Raw genomic sequence first — 27241 nt, forward strand, 5'->3', positions numbered from 1 at the left:
CGAGCTGCAATTTGACAGGGGTTGTGCACATGTGTCCTTGTAAACTTCCGACAAACATACCAACTTCTGCAGAAAGAGAGGCCTTCTGGGAAGCAGGAACTTTTTCTCTCTCTCCCCGCTACCCAGCAAAACATCAACAGCTGCCTTTCAGTAGCGATGGAGAAAGACCTGCTTATGGGGTGAGTTGTTATTTAACAAAAACAATTTTGTTCTACTAAATAAAGCCATATGTGATACATTTTTTAAAAAAATAAATGTTGAAGACAAATCCAACAGTAACGGCAACAGATGAGGAGGTAAAGAGGACTCATCATTTCCAGTACATTAGTTGGCACTGATAAAATACAATTCACAGAGTATTTCTTAATAGAGTTGCAAGTGGAACCCTATGCCAGATTTTTCTTTTTCTTTTTTTACCCATATGCTGGAAATGCTTTTGCTTCCTGGTATAACAGCCTGTTCTGTTCTATTTTCTGTCGATTTGTTTTGTTTTTTCATCATCTGTTACATAGGACAGAGCAAATCCGTGGGAACTGAAACAAATGCTACAGTCTGGAGTCCTCCTGTTCTGGAATCCAAACACTCCAGACACCCCTTTCCTTTTTTCCTGTCCCTTCCTACCCCCTTCCCCAAGTCAGCGTTCTGTGGCCACTGAGCATGCTCAGTCCTTACTGGACTGGGAGGGTGTTTCCTCGCTGAAGATTTTTTTGTACGTTCAGCCAGCTGATACCTCTCCATCATATGTGTAGATGGTGTGATTTTGGCTACATAAGAACCACATTTGGGGGATTTGTGATCACTGGTGGTATATATGATAGTATTCAAGCTAAGAAGATGGCTTTCTGTTTCTGTTTCTATTAAGCGAATTTTTTTGTTAATTCAGCAGTGGTTCAGATAAGCAGCAGGTGAATTGGGCAATATGCTGCCATACTTAGACAGCAGGTAGGGGAATGTTGTGGCTGAATGACCCTCCTTAGAAAAAAAAATAAAAAAAATAGACCACCTGTATGTAGAGAACTGACGCAGGTGGCGCTGTGACGCAGGTGGCGCTGTGGGTAAAAGCCTCAGTGCCTAGGGCTTGCCGATCGAAAGGTCGGCGGTTCGAATCCCTGTGGCGGGGTGCGCTCCCGTCGTTCGGTCCCAGCGCCTGCCAACCTAGCAGTTCGAAAGCACCCCCGGGTGCAAGTAGATAAATAGGGACCGCTTACTAGCGGGAAGGTAAACGGCGTTTCCGTGTGCAGCTCTGGCTCGCCAGAGCAGCGATGTCACGCTGGCCACGTGACCCGGAAGTGTCTCCGGACAGCGCTGGCCCCCGGCCTCTTGAGTGAGATGGGCGCACCAACCCAGAGTCTGGCAAGACTGGCCCGTACGGGCAGGGGTACCTTTACCTTTACCTTTATGTAGAGAACTAGATATCAGACAGAAGGGTTCTAGCCAGCCTTCTCTCTTAGGCCCCAATGGCACTATATATTGAAAACAGTATCACAGTACTTTAAGCAGCCATGGCTCCCCTCAAAGAATCCTGGGAACTGTAGTTTGCTACAGGTTGTTGGGAGTTGAGAGTTGTTAGGAGACCCCCCTATTCCCCTCACCATGCTACGATTTCCTGAGTTCCCTGAAAAGTGGGGTCAGCTGTTAAACTGCTCTGGGAATTGTAGTTCTGCCTGGTAGCCCTAACCCCTAGCCTCTGCCCTTGATTGTAACATCAGTGTGGGAAACGGTTTGTGTATTCATATACAGTGGTACCTCAGGTTAAGAACTTAATTCGTTCTGGAGGTCTGTTCTTAACCTGAAACTGTTCTTAACCTGAAGCACTTTAGCTAATGGGTCCTCCTGCTGCCACACCGCCACACGATTTCTGTTCTCATCCTGAAGCAAAGTTCTTAACCCGAGGTACTATTTCTGGGTTAGTGGAGTCTGTAATCTGAAGTGTCTGTAACTCGGGGTACCACTGTACAGTCAAACCTCAGTTGTTGAACACAATCCGTTCCAGAAGTCCATTAGGCTTCCAAATTATTTGACAGCCAAGGCACGGCTTCCAATTGGCTGCAAGAGCTTCTTGCACTCAAGTGGCAGCTGCGCTGGACGTTCAGCTTCCAAAAAACGTTAGGAAACTGGAACACTTACTTCTGGGTTTTCGGTGCCCGGGAGCCGAAACGTACAATCACAGAGGTGCCTGGGAAGCAAGGTTTGACTGTACCTGAATGTATGTTGGCTCCTGCAGGATCCAGATCACACCTTCAGAGGGTACTTTAGGGTGCAGGTGCACAGGCTTCTGGGTAGAAGTTGTGTTCTCTGTGAGAAGGTTGTGCTGGGTGTAGGGATAGGGCTACAGATGAAACTCTGTCTCCCCCCCAGCCCCCCCCCAGCTCTTTACCCAGGTTGACCATCTGCACAGGCTCAGGAAGTCGGTAATGATTTGTGGTACAATAAGCAATTGTTTTTCTTCACGATGGAAAAATCCATGCCTCCTTATCTGTACATTCAAGGCGTACAGCGCCGTCAGTCACAGGACAGGAATATCCCAAAGGTGCCCTGTCAGTCTGGCATGCTTAACTGCCCTACCTTATAGCCTTGGGGAACAGCTGACTGTCACGTTGAGTCAGAAAGATCCGACTCTTTCAAAAGAAGTTAAGCGACGTTCTTTTGTTTGCCTTCTTTCAAACAGAGACGGAAATTGTGCAAGTTATGGAAGTGACGGTGTCCTCTCCCCAAAGATTGCACAAGGTAAGGCAAACCTAGAGTTAGCCAGCCCTAGGCTGAGATAAGATCTGAAAACAGTTTCCAAGCAAAATCTACAAGGTGGGCAGGGTATTTACAGTCTCTGGGTTGCTTGTTGTGCAAAACAGATGAGAGAAGAGGCTGGTGGCAGTGCAGCCGACATACATACATATACCTACATTGTATAGGAAAATCACTGAACTTTGTTTGACTTGGGGTATAAGTGGCCGTGAATGGCTGCTGGTGCTTGTTTAATTTCCCCAGGATTTCAGACAGGGGAAATTCCTTTCCTTCACTGGAGATGCCTGGGGCAGAAGAACCTTCATGCAAAATCTACCACAGAGCTATAGCCCAAATATATAAATAATATATATTTTTTAATACTATTATTAATTTCATTTATATCTAAGTAGCTATGTTTTATATTTTTAACATGATTGTTCTATAATGTTAAAGGTTAAGGTAAAGGTACCCCTGACAATTAAGTCCTGTCGCAGATGACACTGGGGTTGCAGCACTCATCTCGCTTTACTGGCCAAGGGAGCTGGCGTTTGTCCGCAGGCAGTTTTTCCGGGTCATGTGGCCAGCATGACTAAGCCACTTCTGGCGAACCAGAGCAGCGCACGGAAACACCGTTTACCTTCCTGCCGGAGCGGTACCTATTTATCTACTTGCACTTTGACATGCTTTTGAACTGCTAGGTTGGCAGGAGCAGGAACTGAGTAACGGGAGCTCACCCCGTTGCGGGGATTCGAACTGCTGACCTTCTGATCGGCAAATCCTAGGCTCTGTGGTTTAACCCACAGTGCCACCCGCACCCCCTTTTTATATATATATATATATAAATATCTTTATTAAGCAAGTTTTAAAAACCACATACAAAAATATAACAGAGATGATAACAAGCATATAGGAAGAAAGCAAACACAGATGAAAGAGAAAGAAAAAAAAAAGAAAAAAGAAAAAAGAAAAAAATAAAGAGTAAAAAATACAAAAGACTTACAAACTTACAAATCTACAAACAATAGACCTCCGTCCAACTCGGTTTAGGGTTACCTTATCTTATACTCTTTCTGCAGTTATTAATACCATCATACTAAAACGTGGTAGGTATTAAGTACCGTCTGCTGTTAAATTATTAATTCCAAAATTAACCTCCATATAACTTATAAATTTATTCCAATCATTTTTTAATTTTATACTATTATGATGCCTAATTCTTTGTGTCAATCTCGCTAATTCTATGTACTGATGCAGTCTCACTTGCCAGTCTCTGATCGTAGGCATATTGGGGGATTTCCAATTTTGCGCTATTAAAATTCTAGCCGCCGCCGTGGCATACTGAAAAAAGGTTTGATCCACGGTCTTTATTTCCTCACCAATCATACCTAAGAGAAACGCCTCGGGTGTTTTAGGGAAGTTGTACTTCAATATTTTTTTCAATTCCTCATAGATTTGTCCCCAGAATTTTTTCACCCCGTCACAGGTCCACCAAATATGAAAAAAAGTCCCTACCTTTGCTTTGCACCTCCAGCATGTGATGTCTCCGGTTTTGTACATCTTCCCCAGTTTTGCCGGGGTCAGGTACCAACGGTACATCATTTTTTCTAAATTTTCTCGGAGAGCAGCACATGCCGTAAACTTCATACCCTTCTTCCAAAGTGTCTGCCATTTATTATATTCCACATTGTGACCAAGATCTCTATCCCATTTAACCATTACTCCTTTCACCTGTACATCTTTGGTATCCCAATCCAGTAATTGCTTGTACATTTTGGAAAGAATTTTATTATTACTTTCTAGTATTTCTACCTGGTATTTTGACTTTTTTTCGCTCATCCCTGATTTTTTATGTTCGCTCCAGAGAGCATTGATTTGGTGGAATTGTATCCATTCCTTAATCTTTTCCTTCATCTCATCATATGGCCTAAGTTTCCATCCCTCTTCTGTTTTGACTAGGAGATCTTCATACGTCCACCTTTCACCTGTCATATTTAATTTTTTTATTTTGATAATATCAATAGGGGAGAGCCACCTGGTGGCACCCGCACCCCTTCTATAATGTTAGTTGGCACTTTTCAGAACAACTTCCTCCTTCCAGCATTCCCCCCCACCCCCCAACTTCTATGCTTCTCTCCTAGATTTTGTTTTCCTCATTCACAGACCGTGACAAAATATCAGTGATAGAAATGCAGAAAAGCTCCAATATTGCTTAATTACAGCTAGAATATGCTACACTTTCTGAGTTTGGATATAATGCCTGCATATAGACCATACATTTAAAATACATGACCTCAAGGATCCTAGAAAATGTAGTTTGCCCCCCATGGAGCTAAAACTCTTAGCACTGTTAACAAACCACAGTTCCTAATATTTTTTTGGGGGGTGTGCGCAATTTAAATCTGCTTTAAATGTATAGTGTGTGTGCTGCCAGTGAGAAACAGCAGTATAGTGGTACCTCTGGTTGCGAACGGGATCCGTTCTGGAGGCCCGTTCGCAACATGAAAAGAGCACAACCCGCAGTGGTGCTTCTGCGTATGCACATGATGTCATTTTACGCGTCTGCGCATGCACGAGTGGCAAAACCCGGAAGTAACCCTTTCCGGTACTTCCAGGTCGCCACAGGGCATAACCTGAAAGAACGTAACATGAAGCAAATGTAACATGAGGCATGACTGTATATTCAGAACGGTAAGTAGACATTTTCAGTCTTGCTCCCTAATGCACCATGAGAGGGGAGGTTCACTACAACACATTCTTGTAGCAGAAAACCATATGTGAATTGGGACAGACTTTTCCTGTGAAAATCTGACAATTTAAGAACATTCCCCCTGAGAGTTGAAATACATTCATACCTTCAAAATGAGATTCTCACCATTTTGTCTGTCTGCTCTCAGAACAAAATACTTGGATGCATGTGCTATTGCAGAAATGCCCCGTTTGCTGTGGATGATGAACAGAAAGCTCCACCTATATTTTCTCAAGCACTTCCTCTAATGCTCTAACCACGTGTGTTGTGAAATGCCACATACTTAATCGGTTCTCCTTCAGAAAGTTCCACTGACACATTCCTCCTCAAGCGTTGCACCTTACGAAGCTGTTAAAAGGAGTTGCTGCTCAAATATTTACTCATCCTCTGACGCTGTGAAAAATACTTTGGCCATAGCAGCAATCGGCCTACTCACACTCTCTGGGCTAATGCCTTAGGCTTCTTTGGAAACAAGAATTTTATTCGAGGAATCTTCCATGCGCAGAACAGAGCATTTGAGAGGCAGCTGGAACAGAAAAGGCATGCCTGGTATGTGAGACAGAGGAGCTTAAATCCAAACATCTTCTTTTCTTTAGGAATTGTTTAGAGCAAAATTCAGCAGTGGTATCTAGCGTGCTGGAGCTAGACTTCAGAGTTGTTCTGGAGTGCCGCTGGTAAACGGTTCCACACAAATAGGGTGGGAGACTCAGAGCTGATTAAGACTGAACCTTCCATTTGAAATCAAAGTAAGGAAACGAAAACAAAACTGAGAGAGCTGGGAATATTCACCCAGTACTCCTTTTAGCAACAGCAGCTTGTGCAAAACAGAAAAAGGGATATCCTAACTGGTGTGAACTAGACAGGCACTGAAATAAAGGAAAGAATCATCAACTCCTTAACACATCCAGAAGCTTGTGTAAGTAAGAATAACATTCTCTAGCATGTTTCCTTTTCTTCTGTATGTTTTGAGCTTCACAATTAAGTTCCCCCCTACAGAGGCCTTGAAAAAGTAAGTCATACCTGGTGTTTCTGTATGTAAACTGTGTGAGAGAGAGAGGGGAGGGAGAGATTTTATTTACTAACAACACAATCCTTTACTGTATGTCTACTCAGGAATAATTCTCATTCAGTTCAGTGGGGCTTGATGCGAAATAAGTGTGTATACGAGTGCAGCCAAACAAATTAGAGTTCGGCAAAAGCTGTCTGACTAAAATGGAATCATGCTCATTTCAAGGAGATGACTTTGATTCAGGGAGCTGACAGTATGTTCCATTTGATTAAAATAGAAAATCTTCACATCACACCAATATCTGTATATTATTTTCCAAAAATGAGTGGTGTTCGGACTTATGCATCAATTGAAACAACTGCCTTTGACTTCAATTTAACCTCTCCCATTCTGCTCCAGTATGTTCTATGGACTATCTAATCCATAACGCAGGTGGCGCTGTGGGTTAAAGCCTCAGCGCCTAGGGCTTGCCGATCGAAAGGTCGGCGGTTCGAATCCCTGCGGCGGGGTGCGCTCCCGCTGCTCGGTCCCAGCGCCTGCCAACCTAGCAGTTTGAAAGCACCTCCGGGTGCAAGTAGATAAATAGGGACCGCTTACCAGCGGGAAGGTAAACGGCGTTTCCGTGTGCGGCTCTGGCTCTGGCTCTGGCTCTGGCCAGAGCAGCGATGTCACGCTGGCCACGTGACCCGGAAGTGTCTCCGGACAGCGCTGGCCCTGGCCTCTTAAGTGAGATGGGCGCACAACCCCAGAGTCTGTCAAGACTGGCCCGTACGGGCAGGGGTACCTTTACCTTTACCTTTATGGTGTTGAACAAAGTTTAGTAATTGACTTGGCAGGCTCTATTTTTTCATTGTTCCATTTCAATAGCACTGTCCATTTAAAATAATTCTATAGAGGTTTTTTTCCTGAACCTTTCCATCCTCACAAATTGGGCGATTATTCTTCTCCATTTTACAAACTGAGAATTTTCAGATAAAAAGGGATTTTCTTGTAGTTGGTTGAGTTGACAGTCCGTTTTCAAGATCCAAGTCCAACACATCACCTGTTGGAAAATACTGGACTTACAATGCCAGCGGTAAAAATCTTTGCACTGTGTCTAGCACATGCACTTAAGAAGGGAGACGAGTTCTTGAAATGTTGGGCCCTACAGATGATATTTTACAGGTGCATTCAGGATGATTTGTGCTCATGATGCTATTGGGGTGGTCACACACACTCCTGTATTCGAGCTGATTTTTGCCTTCAAAATTTTCAGGACAGTCTCATGGTATGAATAGCAATCCACGCATGGTCAGTAGCTTCCAGCAGAGATCCCAAAACTTTTAACACCAGAAATATTTCATGGCAACGTGCCAAGCTGAAGTTGCTTCTTCATGATGCAGCCATTCCCACATACATCCTGTTGATGCTTTTTGTGTGTGTATGTGTGGAACTGAACACAGCTTAAGCGCGGCCATCAGAGCCTGAGCATTAAAAATACAAGAGCAATAGTGTGGTGTTGGCATGGCACCATAGTGCAAATAGCCCACTCTCTTTTGCTGCTTGGCTTGCGTCAGGAGCGTAAAGAAGAAGCTTTGTGGCTGGCTGAGCCTGTTAGGGTTTTGTTTTGCAGCAAGGGGAGGTAGGTATGTGTGTGTGTGTGTGAGTGAGTGAGTGTGTGTGTGTATCAGTGCAGGTACAGAAGCAACTGAGGAGTGGGGAACAGGTAGATCTTTCCCTCCATCTCTCCCTCCGCCGTACCCTCCAGCATCTTTGTCCAACTGCTGTGTGCAGCGAGGGAGGCATCAAAAACTGGATTTCCTGCTGCAGGCAAAGGAGAAGGGCAGCAGCACATCTGCCACCAATGGAGGACTGTGCAAAAGAGCAGGGTGGCAAGGCATCACAGCACAACTAACCTCTATTGTTGAAAATAAGAGGAAGGAGAGCAATAACAATTTGAAAGGAACCAAAGGAAGCTAGTGCACACTCCACAATGTGGAAGTACTGAAGAACAATTATTTAATGGGAGGAGCAGCAGATGTCCAGTACCAAACCATCACCAACCCAGACTTTGGAACTCCTTCCCTAGAGAAGCTAGACTGGCTCCCTCCTTGCTGAAGATGCCTTTGTGCTAATGGGCCTTTGGGAACTGACTGCTTTTAATGAAAGGGCTGGTGCTGCGCTGTTTTTACTGTAATCATTTGTGTGTATACACACACACACACACACACACACCAATACAAATGATTACAGTACATATACATATATATATATATATATATATATATATATATATATATATATATATATGTTTAATTGTTTTAATGATGGGTTTTTCCTATGTTTTTAGCAGTTCTTATTTTTATCTCTAAGGTGCCTCGAGTCCCGTCAGAGAAAAAGCCAGGGTATAAATAAATAAGTTAATAACAACAACAACAACAACAACAACAACAACAACAACAACAACTTGTTGATACATACACTTGCAAAAAGAAACCCATCTGGAGGAACCTTCTGTGAATTAACATGTTCTGTATCATCTTTCTGTGTTTTAGGTGCATCTTGTAATTCATCTCTCTGGGAAGGAGCCTCTGCCCCTCCTTGTGAGATGATGGACAACAGCCCTGTGGATGAAAAGGAAACTGTTGCAGATGCTGGTGAGTTGACATTTACATGAGTCCAAGCTACTAGAGGCTTCCTTCAAAAAATGGAAGTCTTGTCCAAATGGAGAGAACAAAAAGGAACACAAACTTTGGCAAAAGAAAAGAAAAGTGCAAGCAGACAGTAAGAGATACAGTGGTACCTTGGGTTACATACGCTTCAGGTTACAGACTCTGCTAACCCAGAAATATTACCTCGGGTTAAGAACTTTGCTTCAGGATGAGAACAGAAATCGTGCTCTGGTGGCGCAGTGGCAGCAGGAGGCCCCGTTATCTAAAGTGGTGCTTCAGGTTAAGAACAGTTTCAGGTTAAGAATGGACCTCCAGAACGAATTAAGTACATAACCCGAGGTACCACTATACTAAAAAAGAATTTGAGGACTATATTGCTAAAAAATATTAAGGCTGACAAAAAAGTAATTATTTAAATATATTAGCAAGAGACCATTTAGGAAGATGGTTAGACCCTTGGATGACAAGGGAATCAAAGGAATGCCAAAGGAGAATAAGGAGATTGCGAAGAAGCTTAATTAAGTATTTGCACCTGTCTTCACAATGGAAGATATAGGGCAAATCCCAGTGCCTGAACTAACTTTTGCAGGAGAGGAGTCTGAGGAACTGAGGCTGATAATGGTGATGAGAGAGGAAGTTCTAGGCCTAATAAACAAAATAAGAACTGACAAATCACCAGGTCTGCACTCACAATCAATATATTTAGGAGCAAAACAACCAAAAGCTAGTTTTACAAAGATTGTTTGCAATTGCTGACAGAAGACAAAGGGGATGATGACATTCTCTCGGGGCACTGTCTGCTCCATTGTTCTGTGGTCCATCTTGAATCATTATCTCCTTAACACCACTCTACTCCTGAAGTTGCTTTATTGGAAGCCACTACAGAAAAAGCACTTCCACCAACTGTGCCTTGGAAAGCAATAGCGCATGTCGGGTTGGGGGGTGGGCACTGATCTTACTGGACAGGGAAATTTTCATTAAAAAACACTGTCTTTCAAGTAGTTTGGCCCAAGCTGCTTCCAACTTTTAAGGTAATAACCAGCACCTCAAATTGCACCTAGGAAACAAATTAATTGGAAAGGACAGACATTACAAATATATCTTTTTTTATTCCATTGCAGAGAACCGGTCCATTTCTGATATACCTGCTCACATGTCCTGTGAAGAATATGAGGGACTCCCTCCATATCTAAGAGAGGGAAAGTAAGACATTTCTTTAATCATTGTTTCTGGGTGTTGTTATGAGTGATTGTTAAAATTATTGGGTGGAATCTTGACTGGAAAAGACCTGGAGAGCTTCAGCCAACCAGTGTAGACCAAGGATAATCAATGTGGTACTTCTAGATTTTGTTGGACTACAAGTCTGACCCATACTGATTGGTGCTGATGGGAGTTGCAGTTTAACAACACCTGAAAGGCACCTCTGGTGTAAAGGTAAAGGTAAAGGACCCCTGGATGGTTAAGTCCAGTCAAAAGCAACTATGGGGTTGTGGCGCTTATCTCACTTTCAGACTGAGGGAGTCAGTGTTTGTCCACAGACAGCCTTCTAGGTTATGTGGCCAGCATGACTAAACTGCTTCTGGCACAACAGGGCACTGTGACGTTTACCTTCCCGCCACAGCAATACCTATTTATCTACTTGCACTAGCATGCTTTTGAACTACTAAGTTGGCAGGAGCTGGGACAGAGCAACGGGAGCTCACCCCGTCACAGGGATTCAAACTGCCGACTTTCTGATCGGCAAGCCCAAGAGGGACAATACTGAGCTAGATAGACCAATGCCCTCACAGCAATCACTATTGAAAAGGGTTGGCTGTGTGTTACCACCTTCATGTTGCTATTATTTTTACCTGCCCTTCAACCTAAGGTCCGAAGGTGGGTTCACAACATTAAAACACAATATTATAAACAGTTTAAAACAGCTTACAATCGCAGAAATAACGTGGGCCCCAAAATACATATCCAAAGTGTCCACAGCCCTTGAAATTGTTCCAATTTTGTTAACGTTCAGGCATTTTTAAGGCTATAAATTCCAAGTATAAAGTTATCTAGCAAGTACTACAAACTGAAACATGTCTTGATTTCCTTTCCCAGTGTCCTCTTTGCTTCTGAGCAAGATGTTAAAGAAGCCTTCCTACAGTACGCAGCCAGTAAGCGTTGCTATAGCACTGCCCCTGCAAAGCAAATGAAAGTCCAGAATCTCACTCCTCTCAACATATACAGAGTATGTACCATAGTAGTATAAAGCGAAGTGACCGTTCCTGAAAATCAGGCTTTGTGAGCTTCAAGCCAGAGGTTTAGCTCAGCTGCTCTCAGACTTTTCCCTAGGAGCCACTCAGGTCAAGATAACTGAACGTTCAGGTTCCACAACATCACACCACTTTGCATTTCCCTGTGTTTTCAGTATGTCCCATGACTGTCAGGTATAGGAAATGTTCTTGGAAAAACGCAGGTATCTTTTTAGTTGGGAACCAATAGTTAATTCTTAAAGAGGGATTAGCTGCCATGAGAAGTCTATGCAATGGCTGTGTTCTAGCTACCTGTTGGAGGCAGTCTCTGAATGCCAGTTCCTGGGGACAAGTGGGGAGAAGACAGCTGTAGCACTCAGGTCCTGTTTTTGGGCTTCCCATAGGTATCTGGCTGACCATGATGACAACAAGATGCTGGACTAGGTGGGGCATTAGCTTAATCTGGCAGGTCTCTTCTTATGTTCTTATGCGTTCTTAAAAACCTTTACTCCTCATTGTTAAAATGCCAGAGTACGCATATAGCAGTCAGTGGTGCTGTGAGAGTTATTTCCAAAAGATGTGGTTATTACTTAAAAAAAAAGAAAAGAGCCACACTTTTTGACTTAGTTGTTATGTTGAAATTATACCTAATTCTGAGAACGAAGATGTAAGTAGTATCTAAATCTAGAAAGGTGTCAGAGTGGCAACTCAGGAGAGCCAAGGCACATGTCTTGAAATCCCTTCTCCTTAATTCTGTGGGTACAACCTACAGTTGCACAGTATGTTAATGGTTTGCTTTCTGGTGTAGGGACCCAAGTTTGGCATGTCAACTTGCGGTGGGACTTGGCATGGATGAATTCTGCCAGTTTTTATTTCTGTCCGCCTCTCATTTTTCCAAACTTAAATTCAGTTTGCCACAGTCCCATATTAGTTTGCAGTTTATTTATTTATTTTAAAAAGAATTTCCTTGTGGAAATTCTCCAGCATTTCACCTAATTATACTTATTTCTGTAAGCCATTTTGCATAAAACAATGCTTTTTAAAATGTATGTTATTCCACCTATATATACATTTTAAAATGCACACTTTCTTGTTGCGTATGCATTTTTGGTACACATTTTTGTGTTGGAGAACTGCATTGCAAAATTTGGAGAATTTCAAAGAATAGTTCCATTTTTGTTTCTGCGAGTACAGGTTAGGTAGGTTGTGTTAAAATGAGAACGGAAGAAGATCACATTTCTTTCCATCTCTAGGGAGGGACTGGAGAGGGACAACAGCTTAGCAGCAAAAGGTCCCAAGATTAATCCCTGGCATCTCCAGTAAAAAAAAAAAAAGATCAAGTAGCAGGTAGAATTCAATATTTGCAAATCCCCGTAGAAAATGATCTGATCGCACCTTTCGTGTGGAATGGAATTTCCCTTATCTATTCTTCAAATGTTGTAGCACAGTTCATGCCATATGCATGAATACAGAATTAACTCCCACTGACTTCTGCAAGACTTACTTACTGCAAGTCACCATGTATAAGATTGCAGCCTAAATGTATCAAAATATATTATTTAAATGCATAGGGGTTTTTTGAGGAGATAAATATTTTTAAATGTAGTATGCATTTAAATATATCTATGTATACTGAGGAAAAATGCATATTTGGGGGGAAATTCTTTTTTAATTCCCCCCTCCAAAAATAATAATAATGCAGAAGTGGAACAGAACAGGATTATGAATAAAAACATGCAAAAGCAATAGGGACCAGAAATAGATAGCTTAATCCATTCCTAGCAAGTAGACAGCTTGGGTTAGGACTAGGTGGACAATACATAGGCCTCTTTCGTTCTGTGCATGCTTAGAGGCGTTATTTCACAAAGTCTGGGGCTTAGGCTCAGGGCTGAAAATAGATTCTGGCTGTGACCATGGGTGGTGAGAGAATTTAACAAAAGAACATTAATGTTCATGCATGGTTGGAAATCTCTCCATGCTGCCTTGAGAAGGTGACATCCTTCAGTTCATGAAGAGAAACACTTGTTGCTGTTTGAATCCAAAGAGAAGAGCTGGCCGTTTGAAGCTGAAGTGTGCTGGACTGGAGAAAGCCCAGGACCTTGATGGTCTCCATACAATTGTTTTCTGGGAATCTGATTGAGTGTTTTTATAGGACCCTTTCTGCTTCTGTAAACACTTTCTTTTCTTTTTCAAATTACTTCTCATACAAAATGGTTGTGGTTAAAGGATGAGTTGTGGGTCGACAAGGCAAAGCACAATAATTTACACTGCTGCTCTTAATTCCAGATGTGTGAGGGGTGGTTGTAGTTATTTAATGGTGAAGGAAAGTATTTGTACAAACTCAGAAGTTGGTCTAATCTCTTCACGGTTGAATCTTTAAATATATGAAGAACAGAGCTGCACCCTGTTGAGCTCTGGCTAAGATCAATTGGGAAGCCAGCTCTCCATGCGACACTTCTCATTTGCAGGTTTTGTTTCTCAAAAAGAACCATTTCAAGTCCACTTCCACATACCCTTATGTTATAATTTTGATAGGTTTTTTTCCCTCTTCCTGTTCTCAGTATCGTCTGGAAACTTTCACTGAAATGAGAGACACCCACGTGGCCAGTGAGCTTTATGATGGTGAGTCGCACATGAAAGAGAAGATATACCATTCTGGTATCTGTATAGATCAGCCTTCCCTTTTTTGTTGCCCTCCAGATGTTTTGGATTCCAACTCCCATCATCCCTTACCATTGGCTGTGCTAGCTGGGGTTGATAGGAACTGGAGTCCAACAAGATCTGGAAGGTACAAGGTTGGGAGACGCTAGTATACATGAAAAATGGGTTTAAAGGTGTTGTTCAGCTATGACATCCATCGGCCCCAGCAAGCTTTGACAGTGGTCAAGGATGATTTGCGTTGTAGTTCATCAACAACTGGAGGGCACCATGTTGGTTTCTCCTGCTCTAGGGCCTCTCAAGGGAGAAAACCATAATATTTACTTGTCCTATTGTATTGTTCTGCTGAAAAACATTTAACCAGCACCGATGATTCAGGAAAGGTGCTCTTCTGGTTGAAAAATCCCAGAATATTTACCCACTTTGAGACAAACATTAGTAATGGCAGGTCATTTGTCAACCTGTCATTTTGCCATTGAAGGTGGGGTACATCATTCTTACTAATTTTATGGTGGCTTCTGTTCTTCCAGGTGGATTTGTAGACTCCTTTGCTGTTGGAATACCACCTCTCCCATGGGATATAACAGTGGATGAACCTCCTTTGTTTACGGACTGTGAAATGCATATTCCAGTGCCCCATTCGTACTCAGTAGAGGTAAGAAATCAACTAGCCATTGGCTGCTCTACACAGGAGTTCAGTGGGGTTTACAATGCAACCCTGTGCATGTTTCCTCCGAAGTAAGACCCACCGTGTTCAATAGGGCTTATTTCTGTGAGTCTCCCTAAAAGGCAGGCAGCAAATAGAACAAGATGGAGAAGAATGCATGGTATTACGGCCTTGTTGACATTTTCCACCAAGGGAGACCTGAGGCTTTTCTGCGCTGTAGGTGAAATGTCCTGCTGCTGCCTCTGTGATGTGAGGGTGCAAATTCTGTAAGGCCTTCTCCCTGAGTGCGTGTAGAGTCTTCCCTGCTGGGCAGGGGGCATCCTTTTCAGATCCTGACTCCCACCCAAGCAGTGGTGCTTCCCATCAGCTCCTCCATTCAGGAGACAGGAGGGGAGGTGTTCCACAGAGCATTCCCACTGGTCACTCTCTGCCCCTAGAGGCTGGGGAAACCAGCGGTGAAGCTGAGCAGTGGTGCAGTCCCCCTTGTGGGGTGACGCCTGAGGTGGCTGCCTGACCCTGCTTTGCTTTCTGCCTTACTGGTTCTTCAAGACTAAAGCCATGTATGCAATCAGTGGTTGAACTGAACTCAGGTTTTCTGATCTATTCACCTTGAACTGATGGGTCAGGGCCCACTACTGGGTCAGAACTTACTGAAATTACAGCAGCACCGTAGAAAATACATCATAAAAAGTAAAATAAAATAGAATTGAGAAATTCAAAGTGCTTTTGGCTTAACTTAGCACAAGTTGCACCCCTTCTGAAACCAGTTACTTTAAATACTCTGAAACAAACAGCGTCCCCCAGCCTGGTATTAATTGCTTCTTCCCGCAGTTTATGATCTTGGCAGAGAGCATTGTTTTTACTGCGAGATAATATATTAGTGGAGAAAGTTTTTTCTTTTCTTTTTTTAACGTATGGGGATTTGGCAGGGAGTATTTTTCCCCCTTTGGTTTATATAGTCTGGTGTGTGTATTTCATTTCAAATGGGCAAGTCGCCATGAAAAACTGATTTGTATCTACCCAGAAGAACAAAACATGGATATTTTTTTACACAGGGTGTGTGGTTTCTTTTAAAGCAGGTGCAAAAACAAAAAACAAAACTATTTAGGTGGTCTCTCCATGCTAAAATCCAATATTCTAGGTACATCCTCTAAGTGGGCTGTAAGTCCAACTGAAATCAATGTATCTTAAGTTGGTGCTGAAGTGCAAATCTACCATTTAAGTTCAATGGAAAGTAAGTGAGTGCTTAATAACATTATGTGAATGACACCTTATGCCTCACTTCAATAGGTTTCTCCATGCTGAAGAAACTGGAAATCTTTGAGCACTTGATTCACTCTGAACCATGTCCTGCCACTCTCATTGCTCCTAACAGCTGCTTTTATTATAGCATTGCTGGTCCATGTCATTTCTTTTAATGTGGAAAGTGGAAACCAAAGGTTGATATCAAGAAACAGAAGTGCCAGATTTAAGTGAGAACAGACTACTGCAATCTGCTTTGGGGGTTCTCCCCCTTTTATTACACCTTTAAATAAAGCCACCTATATGATGTCTTACTAAAATGAGATCATAACATTGAATAAGTTGACTGTAGTTTAGGGATTTCTATCATAAGAAGAGAAAAGATTTTGGGTTGATTCAAGCATAGCCCTTTTCATAGATAGTAGAATATATATATATGGTTATAGAGGGAGACTACTCCTCCCTGTCTGCTTTTCCCAAACTTCTGCATTGCAGATGTTTCGTTTTGCCGTTTTTTACTTATGTGCTTGTTTTTTATCCTGTGTTTTATTCTGTGAACCGCGCTGAGATCAAATGATGAAGGGCAGCTTAAATGAATGAATAAGTTTCCCAAATCATTTTCAGTTATACTTCATTCCTTGCTTTGATTTCAGGACTGTCCAAACTGCAAAAGACGTGGTGAAACTATGTGTCAGCCTTGTAAAGGAACTGGCAAGGTATTGTATGATGGAAACATTGCCAAATTTCTTTTTTGAAATTTCTGGGGTTTTTTTGCAATTGATACTTACTTTCGATTCAAAACGTAAAAGAACGGTTTTTTATTTAAATTATATGAATAATGTGTTTGCTGGAAACCACAGGAAATGAGAGTTTTCTCATGCTCTGGTCCTGCTTTGGGTTTCCCAAAGGCATCTGGTTTTCCACTCTCAGAAGAGGATATTGAACTAGATGGACCACTGGTCTGATACAGTAGGCTCTTCTTATGCAACATGCCCAGCTTGAAGAGAGTGGAGCCCTGAACAGGAGCACTCACTGGAGGATACACTGCAACATTTGGTTGCAGGCACACTTGTTGCATTCTGTTCGTAGGTAAAATCACAACCTACTTAACGTGGCAAATGTGCACTCAACTCTCCAAATGGAAAGAGCGAGTTTCAAAGATATACACACATGCATGCCTGATTATTTTGTTTTGTCCTTTAATGTAGAAAAAGTGTTCGGCTTGTGGTGGGACTGGTTCACAGGAGGACAGCAATATCTGCTCGTGGTGTGCAGGTTCAGGAAAGAATCGGTAAGTGAATAAGTGGTAAGTTACACCACTTGTATCAGGGACGTGGGTGGCGCTGTGAGTTAAACCTAGGACTTGCCGATCAGAAGGTTGGCGGTGCAAATCCCCGTGATGGGGTGAGCTCCCGTTGCTCGGTCCCTGCTCCTGCCAACCTAGCAGTTCGAAAGCACGTCAAAGTGCAAGTAGATAAATAGATACCACTCCGGCGGAAAGGTAAATGGTGTTTTCGTGCGCTGCTCTGGTTCGCCAGAAGTGGCTTAGTCCTGCTGGCCACATGACCCGGAAGCTGTATGCCAACTCCCTCAGCCAATAAAGCGAGATGAGCGCCGCAACCCCAGAGTCGGTCACAACTGGACCTAATGGTCAGGGATCCCTTTACCTTTACACCACTTGTAGTAAGTTGCATGGCAGGAGATTATTGAGTTGGCTCATCTCCCCCCCCCCCCCGTTATTTCAGCAAGGGGAATTTGTGATCAATTGTGATTTGGCGGGGGGACATGCAGTGTTCTCAGCACTCTCTGCCTCATTCACCTCCCCTGTGATCATCTGTATCAATGTGCCCATTTTACAGCAGCGGCACTGAAACCTGAAAACCATACTGAAAATCTTAGCGTTGGTCCATAGTAACGATGAAATTGTTAAAAACTATTCAACTTAGAAAAATCTAGCCATATTCAGAGTAAAGAATTATATTGCTTCTAAATGTTAAGTATGTGCACATTTCCTATTTCCCATTTTTGTGTGTGTCTGTTTTCCCACCTTCCTCTTCCACAGTTGCTTCAATTGCCGTGGCAATGGCTGGCTGAAGTGTTACCGTTGCAATGGGAGCGGTGTCTTGCTATTTCATACCGAACTTACGATAACTTGGTAAGATGAAAAGCCAAAGGAAGCAGAGTTCCATGAAGGTGTGCTCTTGCTACAACCCTTGAACATTTTCGAGTGATCCCTTGGCATGGTATTAGCAGAGATCATCACCGAGTACTAGGAATCTTTACAGCGGCTTTATATGGAATCTGGCCATTACTGTATCTAGTTCAGTATTGTCTGCTTTGTCTGTCAGTGGCTCTCCAGGCTTTCAAACACAGGTCTCTCCTGGAGATGCCAGGGATTGACCCTGATGCCTTCTGCATGCAAGGCAGCTGCACTACCACAGAGCCATGGCCCATCCCTATTTTCTGCAGCTTTTGCTATATTAAGCGTTATGCTAGGAATGCCCAGTATACATCAACAGAGAACATCAATTGACACTTCTTTCCTTTTTTCACCATGCAGACTGCTGGACTTCAAATCCAAGAAAGTTACTAGACTGCTTTGTTGTTATTTTTTTATTAGCCTCTTACTAGGCTTTTTAAAATTGCCAAGTGGGCTTGCATAGAAGGGACGGGTCTCTCCATCGCTTGCCCACCAGCCTACTTGGTTTCCCCGCTGATCTTCCTCTACAGGCAGCAGGGAAGGAAAGTAGACTGGTAGATGAGGAACAGGGAACTCCATCCGTCTTCTGCCAGACCCACAATATTTCCTTGTTGGCCATGGAGCAAGATGCTTCACTTTATCCTAAGCCAGGGTTAAAACCAAGTGGGCTGGAGAGTCAGGATGATCCGTCCCTACTTCAGCTCACTCACCTGCAGGCCCTGACAGAATTCCAGAGAGGCCCAGGACCCCAAACCATAATAAAACCACTAGTTTTTATTGTGCCCCCCCCCCCAATAATCAGCTGAGCTGAGGACATGTTTATCAATGGTCTAATCTTGTGTTGTGAGAACCTCTCTCTCTCTCTAACATATATATATACTACATATATATGTGTGTAATAAGGTATATTATGTAAAAACAGAAATAATAATTTTATAATTGATTTTATTAAACTCTAAAAATGACAAAATCTACATCAGTTAACAATTTTGTGTCTTTTTCCAAATCACAATTCATATTTGCAGCTCTGAGCTGAGTGTGCCACATTATGGTCTGAGGCTCATAAAAACAAACTGTGCATCAAATGCCAAAAAATAGGGTTGCCAGAATTGTTGAGCTTCCCCCGCCCCCCTCGGATGTCCGGGGAATTTCTGGACATATGGCAGCCCTACCAAAAGATTAACTAGTGTATAAATCTGAGGCTCTCTTTGTGTTTAAGGCTCAGGGGAAATGGCCTCATGCTACCATCTTCTGATTGGCCCTGCTCACTTGCATCTAATTTCTTGTCTAGAGACCAGACAAATAGTTAAATACGAGGCTATTCTAGTGGTCCATGAATTTTTCCCATAGCAATGCTAGTAGAGCCAACAAAAAAACCTCCAAATGACTGAGAAACCAAGTCACACACAGACCAGTCTCTCCCCCCCCCTCCACTTTCATCTCACCTCATCATAAATCACTGGAGCCAAAATTCCTTGCTAAGCAAAACACATTTTCCGAGTCATCCAAAAGCAATGTGGGAAATTGTGGTATCAGGATACAAGCAAAGCCTTCATTCAGATTGCAGTTATACACAATTACCTAGAACCAAGTTTCATTGAAATCAATCAGTGGGAAGACATGCAGGTTTGCAGTATTAATTTATTTTTTCAGTGCTGTCTAGGAGCTGGATGTTGTGAGGTCAGCACTGTTACGCTTTGCCCAGCCTACTTTGTCCTTGAATGTGTGCCTGAAAAAGAATGCAAATGTGTCTTCTTCGTTTCTGTTTTCTCAACAGGAAGAACAATGTTTTAGAACATGTAGCAGACAAGAATTCTGGCTTCCCAGTTCACCATTTGCAAGAAGTAACTGGGAAAGAAATTGTTAGTGATGAAGGTTCCTTGGTAAGCCACATTCAACCAAATAGCCTGGGGGCATGGGTGCTGTTTTTCTTTTGTGGGGTGTGGATATACTCGGGATGTGGGACAAATTCAATTCAGTTCACATTTAAACTTACCTAATTCACACTTTCTGAAATAATCCGTGAACCAAAACACAGCCCTCCTTCAAAACCTTCACTTCTCTAAATGTTGCAGTGCAGTTCTATAGCCACATAATGGATGTGCTATAGTGCATATACTAAACATAGGGATGTGGGTGGTGCTGTGGTCTAAACTACAGAGCTTCTTGGGCTTCTTGTTGATCGGAAGCTTGGCAGTTGGAATCCCTGAGACGTTCAAAAGCATGCCAGTGCAAGTAGATAAATAGGTACCACTGTGGCGGGAAGGTAAACGGTGTTTCTGTGGGCTCAGGCACTCATCCTCTGTGCGCCAGTAGCGGTTTAGTCATGCTGGCCACATGACCCGGAAAACTGTCTGTGGACAAACGCCAGCTCCCTCAGCCTGAAAGCAAGATGAGTGCCGCAACTCCATAGTCACCTTTGACTGGACTTAACCGTCCTTTACCTTTACCTTTTTACCATACTAAACATAATGCATATACTAAACATTTTTTGAAAGTTAGGTCATTCAGGTTATGGAAACACTTTAAACAGGAGCTTAAATACAAGCTCCAGGTAAGCAGTTAAATGTGTGTTTATCAAAACTATAAGGTGAGAAGGATTTGTTTTTTTAATAGGAAATATTGATGGGAATTTCCTATGTCGATAATTTTTTTTTGTCATCCCATGCAAAGGAAGAGTATTTGGGCTGGTTTTGGTGTTTATATGCTCTATACTCAGGGATTTTTCCCCCCAGCCAGAACTTGCCAGAACTGGGTTCCAGCACCTCTTGGGTGGATTCTAGCACCTCTCAGGTGGGTGCCATTGCCATTCTAAAAGAACAAATGAAGTGTTCATGGCCATCTCAGTTCTACTATATGCAGATGATGTGGGCCTAAAAACAAAAGTGGGCCTAAAAAGATTGATGAGGGCAATCACAGGATACTGCCAGAAAGAACAACTGACTGTGAATTTGAATGCTATATTGAAAGGGAATTTTCAATGTGCGTTTTCCTTGGCTCACAATGGCAGGAGAAGCAGCACCTGTTAAATTTCCCACTTATACAGAAGTATTTGGTGCAGCAAAACCCTGTCTTCTGTCAGTGGCAGATTTGGGTACGATGGTGCCCTGTGCAACACCAAAATTTGTCCCCCTCCATCCTCGCACTGCCTTCCCAAAGGCAGGGAAGCAAGTCACTGGGCTTTGAGAAGGAAGCATGAGGGGTTGGCAGGGTCCTAGAGCCCTCCGACTTCCTTTCCAAAGCTGGGAAAGCACTAACTATGCTTTGGGAAGGAGACTGGAAGATTCCAGGACTCTATCAGAGCCCAACACCACCATCCCAAAGCCAAGCGACTTGGGTTTTCAGAAGGTGCCCCCTCAACTCAGCACCCAGTGTGTGTGCACTGCTAGCACAGTCCTAAATCCACCCTGCTTCTATACTGTATTCCATGCAGATAAGCAAGGAGCATTAAAGAGCCCAAGGACATCCTTGGGCCAATCATAAAAATTCAAGGAAGGTGCAAAGCAGCGTCTGTGAGGGGTGTGGCACTGGGAAGAGCCCCATGGGTCAGACAGAGAGGCCCTGAGGGCTGACTTTTGACCCCTGGACCTGAGGTTCCTCATCTCTGTCCCAAAACAACAACGCCACCACTTTGGGGTTTTTCTTGGGATTTTAACAATATTTTACAAATGTGAATATAGCAGTGTATTTTATTTGTTCTCTAGGTATTTCCCATAGTTGATTTCCCAGAGCCATTAGTTGAGGACTATTCCCGAGCATTCATTGCACAACACAATATGCAGTTTACCTCAGAAGGATTGCACAGAGTCCTGAGGCAGGTAGGTGGAAAATGGAATCAATGGATACCTGTAATAAAGGATTAGGGTTTGTTTCTTGTCCGTAACTTGGCATAACTTCTTCTTATTCTTTTTCTTCTACTATGTCATTATTATTTATTAAATGTCTTACCCAACCTTCACCAGCAGGTCCCAGGGAGGGGATACAACAATTTATTTTTTTAAAAAAAATAATATTTATTAAACTTTCCAATAAAAACATACAAATACAAAACAACTACAATAAAAAACAAACACTAACAAACAAAAAGAAAACAACAAATATAATTTTAAAACTTATTTTCATAACCTAATTTCCCCGACTTCCTCATACCTCACCGTCTTGTATTCTAGTTTCATTATCCCATCAGCAACTCCATTCCCTTATTTCCCCAAATTCTTTATAAATTCCATTCCTTTTCTTACTCTAATGTCTCTGAAAACCACAATATTTTTAAATCCATGTCAATCTAACATTCTTTAATCTTATAATATTTGTTAAGATAGTCCTTGAATTTCTTCCAATCTTCTTCCACTGTCTCTTTCTCCTGGTCTCGGATTCTGCCCGTCATCTCTGCAAGTCCCATGTAGTCTGCCATCTTCATCTGCCATTCTTCCAGCGTGGGTAGATCTGATGTCTTCCAATACTTTGCAATAAGGATCCTTGCTGCTGTTGTTGCATATAAAAACAGAGTTCTATCTTTCTTTAACACCACATGGCTGACCATACCCAGGAGAAAGGCCTCTGGTTTCTTCAGGAAAGTGTATTTAAACATCTTTTTCATTTCATTATATATCATTTCCCAGAAAGCCTTTAGGGGATACAACAATTTAAAAATCAGAATAAGAAATAGTTAAAACGAATTATAGTCACAGGAATAGAGTGGGTCTTGAAAACACATGTGTCATGTGTCAAAGGCCAGGGTGAAGAGGTGAATCTTCAGCATGCATCAGAAGCTATGCAATGAAGGTGCCAGATACACCTCTGTGAGGAGGGAATTCCACAACCTAGGAGATGCCACACAGAATGCCCTCTCCCAGGTCAGTCACCCTCACTGAACTTCTGAGGGAGAGATGTAACTTTAACTTAGAGAGGCAGACTCTCAACAATATTTTTGCTGGCTGTACCAGGGCCCAATACTTTTTAGGAAAGTTAAAAGGGAAGTTGTATGCTGGTGAACTGTATGGTGACTGCAAATAGGGAATGGTTTTTGGTTTTTTATCCTCTGCCTTTGTAAAACAAAAAGGGGAAAATGTTGCAGCATTCGAGGAACTTCAGTAATAGTTGTAAGGTAGATATACGAAATTAGATATACAGTGGTGCCGCGCAAGACGAAATTAATCCGTTCTGTGAGGCTCTTCGTATAGCGGTTTTTTCGTCTTGCGAAGCAAGCCCATTGACAGCTTAGCGGATTAGCGCTATTAGCGGTTTAGCGGCTTTTAGCGATCAGCTGTTAAGCGGCTTATCAGCAGATCAGCTGATAAGCGGCTTAGCGGCTTAGGAAAAGGGGGGGGGGAGGAAAAAAAACCCGCAGGAACTCGCAAGACATTTTCGTCTTGCGAAGCAAGCCCATAGGGAAATTCGTTTTGCGAAGCGCCTCCAAAACGGAGAACCCTTTCGTCCACCGGGTTTTCCGTCTTGCAAGGCGTTCGTCTTGCGGGGCACCACTGTATTAAGAATAAGTTTAATTATGATAAAAGTGTGTATTGGCAATAAGTATTATGAAATCGAAATATGGAATAGATGGGAGGTTGGGTCTTTAGTGTTAAGACCAATATATGTTCTATTGTTTGCCAAGAAAATTATGTGTCTATAGTTATTCCTGTGTGTAATTTGGAATTTGTGTTTTTTTCTTTTTTCTTGTTGTATCAATAAAAAAAATCTTTTTTAAAAAAAAGGGGGGGGAGGAAGGGACCTGTGAGAACCAATAGGCAGATGTTCCAAAACAAAAGGAAATAGTTTTTCACATAATGCTTTTCTGAAATTCCTTCCTTGTGATGTATGTATCAGTAAGGTCAAAATTGTCACGGCCATGAACAGTTGCACAATAGGCTTGTCAGTGAATATAATTTCATGTGAAGTCATGTGAGTTTCAACTCATCACCACAAGCTGGGGGATGAACAATGGAGTCATTCAATAACTATTCCACAGCATACTAGAACTATGGGTATTACAGTGTTACACAAATGATGACCCTCCAAACTGAATCCAACCCATGAGCTGAATATCAGATAGTTCGCCATGAGTTTTGCTGCCTGTGTGGAATGCTCAACTCTTGGCTATTTTGAGATACAGGGTGCTAAAGTGAACCAGATGAGTAATCTCTTACCTGGCACAGGAGATATTAAATATTTTCTTCCTTTAGCTAACAAAGGGGAACTATTTGTGGGTCAACACATTGGTGTCTTGTGGGAGCTCTTCTTTAAAGACAGAAAGGCAGGGCATAAAAGTTCTTCTAAAGAAACAGAGTTGAGCTCAGGTCTGGCAAAGACATTTTGCTGCCTGAAGCAAAAGGCAAGATGGAACATCTTCCCTATTCGATGTGTAGAAGCCAATTGTACTGACAGCTGAATCTTACTACAAAACCAGAAATGGGATGGCATCCTCCACAGCTAATTTAGGTCGCTGAGAACAGGCCATGTGGCATACAAACTGTGGCTTCCAACACAGGGGAATGTCTGGTGTTCAGGGGTGCTTAGAAGGAGCAGCCAAGGGAATGCTACCACTGCTGCTCAGCATCTGTTTGCTCTTTGGAGCAGGTTTTTCAGTAAATTATATATCTCTTTTTTCCCAGAAACAAACAGTTGAGTTGGTGCCACTCACAAAGGTTGACTATGAATGGAAAGAGAGAGTCTATTCCTTCTACATCTTTGGCAATGAGAATAAAGTATATACCAAAGACTATCCAGCAAAGTGCTGCTGCTCCATCATGTGACACGAGGACAGTTTTGGCGGCATTCAGCAACACAGCTGCTCCCTGTTATTTGTTCTTCATGGCAACTTGCAGATTTTTATTTTATTTTATTTGCTGAAGGACATTTTCTGTATGATATTTAGGGATTCAGCCATAGTTCAGCACGGTCAAAGTTGATTGTGGGTGCTATACACCGGACATTTGTCTCTAATACATGACTGCATTGGCTGTGCTTCTCAATTAGGGAGATGAAGGAAACTATTTGTTCTAATGTACGAAAGAGGATTCAATGCATTTGCTTTCTTGTGGTTGTGCGTTAGGATGTCTCAAGCTAAGCATCCTGTAAACTTCTTGTGGAAGTATAAGCAGTTCAGAATGAAATATATTCCAGCACTGGGCATCATATTGCACGAATCTCTGCAGTGATTTGCATTCCTTCTCTTAACTAAGAAGGTCAGGTAAGTGAGGAATTGATGGACAGATTTTTCATTTGTCTCCTATACTAGAACAGATCCCCTTTCGCTGCCATTTCAGTATCTGATTGTACAAGTGCCACATTTAGCAAAGTCTATAGCAAGGTCAGAGAAGCTGTGGCCCACCAGGCATTGCTGGATTACAACTCCCACCATCCGTTACCATTGGCCATGCTTGCTTGGAAGTGGTCCAGGAGCTCCTCAAGGATCACAGATTCTCCATGCCGGATCTGAAGGATCATAGCTGTAGCCGCCATATAGCATGCTCTGATGTTATTGTAAACATAGAATTCAATGAGAAAATATTTTGAAAACTGAGTCTTAGCTGTGATCAAATGCCCCAGTACCTGGTGCTCAACAACCTCTGTGTTTAAGTACCAGTATTAAGGCAACTGGCATCTACAGTGGTACCTCGGGTTACATTATGTAATTCTACCTGAAGAAATATCAGGATCACCCCAGAGAAGAATTAGTGTGAGTCTGCAGGATGAAACTTTTTTTTATTTAAGAACACGTCTCAAGTGGTGTAATACATTTAAGCAACCCTTTGGATTTTGTTTCTGTTTTTAAATTAACTTACATCATTGCGTAGAAAATGACTAAGAACAAAACTGATCAGATTTGCTGGAATGCTATGCTATAGGGGAATAATGAGTAAGTCTCCTAATGGTGGGTTCCTCCCCTGTCCTAATACTTGCACAAAACCATGTGGTATAGCAGTCAGAATGCTGGACTTAGTCCAAGGAAACCCACATTGAAATTTCCACTGAACCATGATGCTCATTAATTCACAATGGGTTAATTACTAAGAAAAACAACAACACTATTATAGCTATGTCTGCTAATTTTCTTGCTCTTATACATTTAAGGAACATATGACATACAGACGTTAGTCAAGTGAAGCTACTCCCAGCATGATGTGAAACTAAGTGATGCAGGAAAGCCTTTGTCCACCTGGGACCAGAATATCCCAGAGTATCCATCTCCTCCTTATCTTCCTGCTGCTCTGTGAACCAGGCAGAAAAGTCATTCCCTTGTCAGAGGCCTTCCTCCATGTCCTCTTGCCACCTGGGCGGGGAAGTTGAATAGAGAAAGCACCTTCTGCGCTGTGGCCCCCAGACCGTGGAAGAGCCTCCCTAGGGAGACATACCTAGAGCCATCCAGATTGTCTGTGAGTTAAATAACATGGCATAGAAAGCCCATTCAGGCCAACCATTGATGCTTTTAGCTCCATATTGTCTCTTCCCTGCCAGCCAGGATGTCAGACAGGAGTTTTTCGTAGCCCTGCCTGGAGACGCCAGGAACTGAACCCAGGACTTTTTGCATGCAAAGTGTGCACTCTACCACCTCTCTTACCATGTTTTAACTGCTGCTATTTTAATAATTTCACTGTTTTGTCTTATTTGCAATTTTCATTTTAACTTTTGAGTTGCCTTTGAATAGTTTCTGTCAGAGGCCGTGTATATATATATATATATATATATATATATATATATATATATTTGTAATAAATAACATAAATCAAAGTTCTGCCTGCTTAATTTCTTTGGGGATGATGTTAAGGCAAAGAAGCCAGACCAAAATAAAAATGTGTTTATTTAAATGTAGCTCACTGGGATTTGATAATAAATTCCAGCGCCAATGAAATGCTTCAGAGTCCTGTCCTTGCCCTAGGACCACTTAAGCCTGTCTTAAACAAATAAAGGTCACTAGTCAGTTCTGCAGCATCGTTGTGTCCTGTCACAGTGGTACTACACTGTAAATAAGTGTACAGTGGTACCTCAGGTTAAGTACTTAATTCGTTCCGGAGGTCCATTCTTAACCTGAAACTGTTCTTAACCTGAAGCACCACTTTAGCTAATGGGGCCTCCTGCTGCCACTGTGCCGCCGGAGCACGATTTCTGTTCTCATC

At 42.4% G+C, this 27241-nt stretch overlaps 1 protein-coding gene and 1 long non-coding RNA gene across 5 annotated transcripts; both read left to right on the top strand.

Moving 5' to 3' along the window:
- On the top strand, positions 1 to 25843 carry LOC307208814 (protein SSUH2 homolog). Of its 4 annotated transcripts, none has more exons than XM_079963797.1 (14): positions 87 to 179; positions 2669 to 2727; positions 6067 to 6386; positions 9014 to 9115; positions 10252 to 10333; positions 11225 to 11354; positions 13920 to 13980; positions 14547 to 14671; positions 16579 to 16641; positions 17134 to 17216; positions 17988 to 18080; positions 19903 to 20008; positions 21830 to 21943; positions 24737 to 25843. In XM_079963797.1, the coding sequence occupies exons 4-14, from the start codon at positions 9067 to 9069 to the stop codon at positions 24875 to 24877; spliced, it is 1047 nt and encodes a 348-aa protein (XP_079819923.1). In that variant the 5' UTR covers positions 87 to 179; positions 2669 to 2727; positions 6067 to 6386; positions 9014 to 9066; the 3' UTR covers positions 24878 to 25843. The 4 variants fall into 4 exon arrangements, with proteins under 4 accessions (XP_079819921.1, XP_079819923.1, XP_079819922.1 ...); XM_079963796.1 differs by lacking the exon at positions 6067 to 6386 and adding an exon at positions 5619 to 6019 and having other exon boundaries at positions 119 to 179; XM_079963795.1 differs by lacking the exon at positions 6067 to 6386 and having other exon boundaries at positions 1 to 179.
- On the top strand, positions 21971 to 23691 carry LOC307209267. The gene is made up of 3 exons (XR_013835493.1): positions 21971 to 22090; positions 22748 to 23260; positions 23619 to 23691. It is a non-coding gene; the product is annotated as an uncharacterized lncRNA (long non-coding RNA).
- Positions 25844 to 27241: the final 1398 nt, after the last annotated feature.

This window comes from Podarcis cretensis (assembly GCF_951804945.1).
Source record: "Podarcis cretensis genome assembly, chromosome: 2".
Taxonomy (NCBI): Eukaryota; Metazoa; Chordata; class Lepidosauria; order Squamata; family Lacertidae; genus Podarcis; species Podarcis cretensis.

What these genes read in the sequence shown, in the direction of transcription:
- LOC307208814 (XM_079963795.1), top strand. Translation starts at nt 157, where the DNA reads ATGGAGAAAGACCTGCTTATGGG. An exon ending in CTCCTCTCAACATATACAGA is followed by an intron (nt 11,355 to 13,919) that starts GTATGTACCATA and finishes TCCTGTTCTCAG; the next exon opens with TATCGTCTGGAAACTTTCAC. An exon ending in CCCATTCGTACTCAGTAGAG is followed by an intron (nt 14,672 to 16,578) that starts GTAAGAAATCAA and finishes CTTTGATTTCAG; the next exon opens with GACTGTCCAAACTGCAAAAG.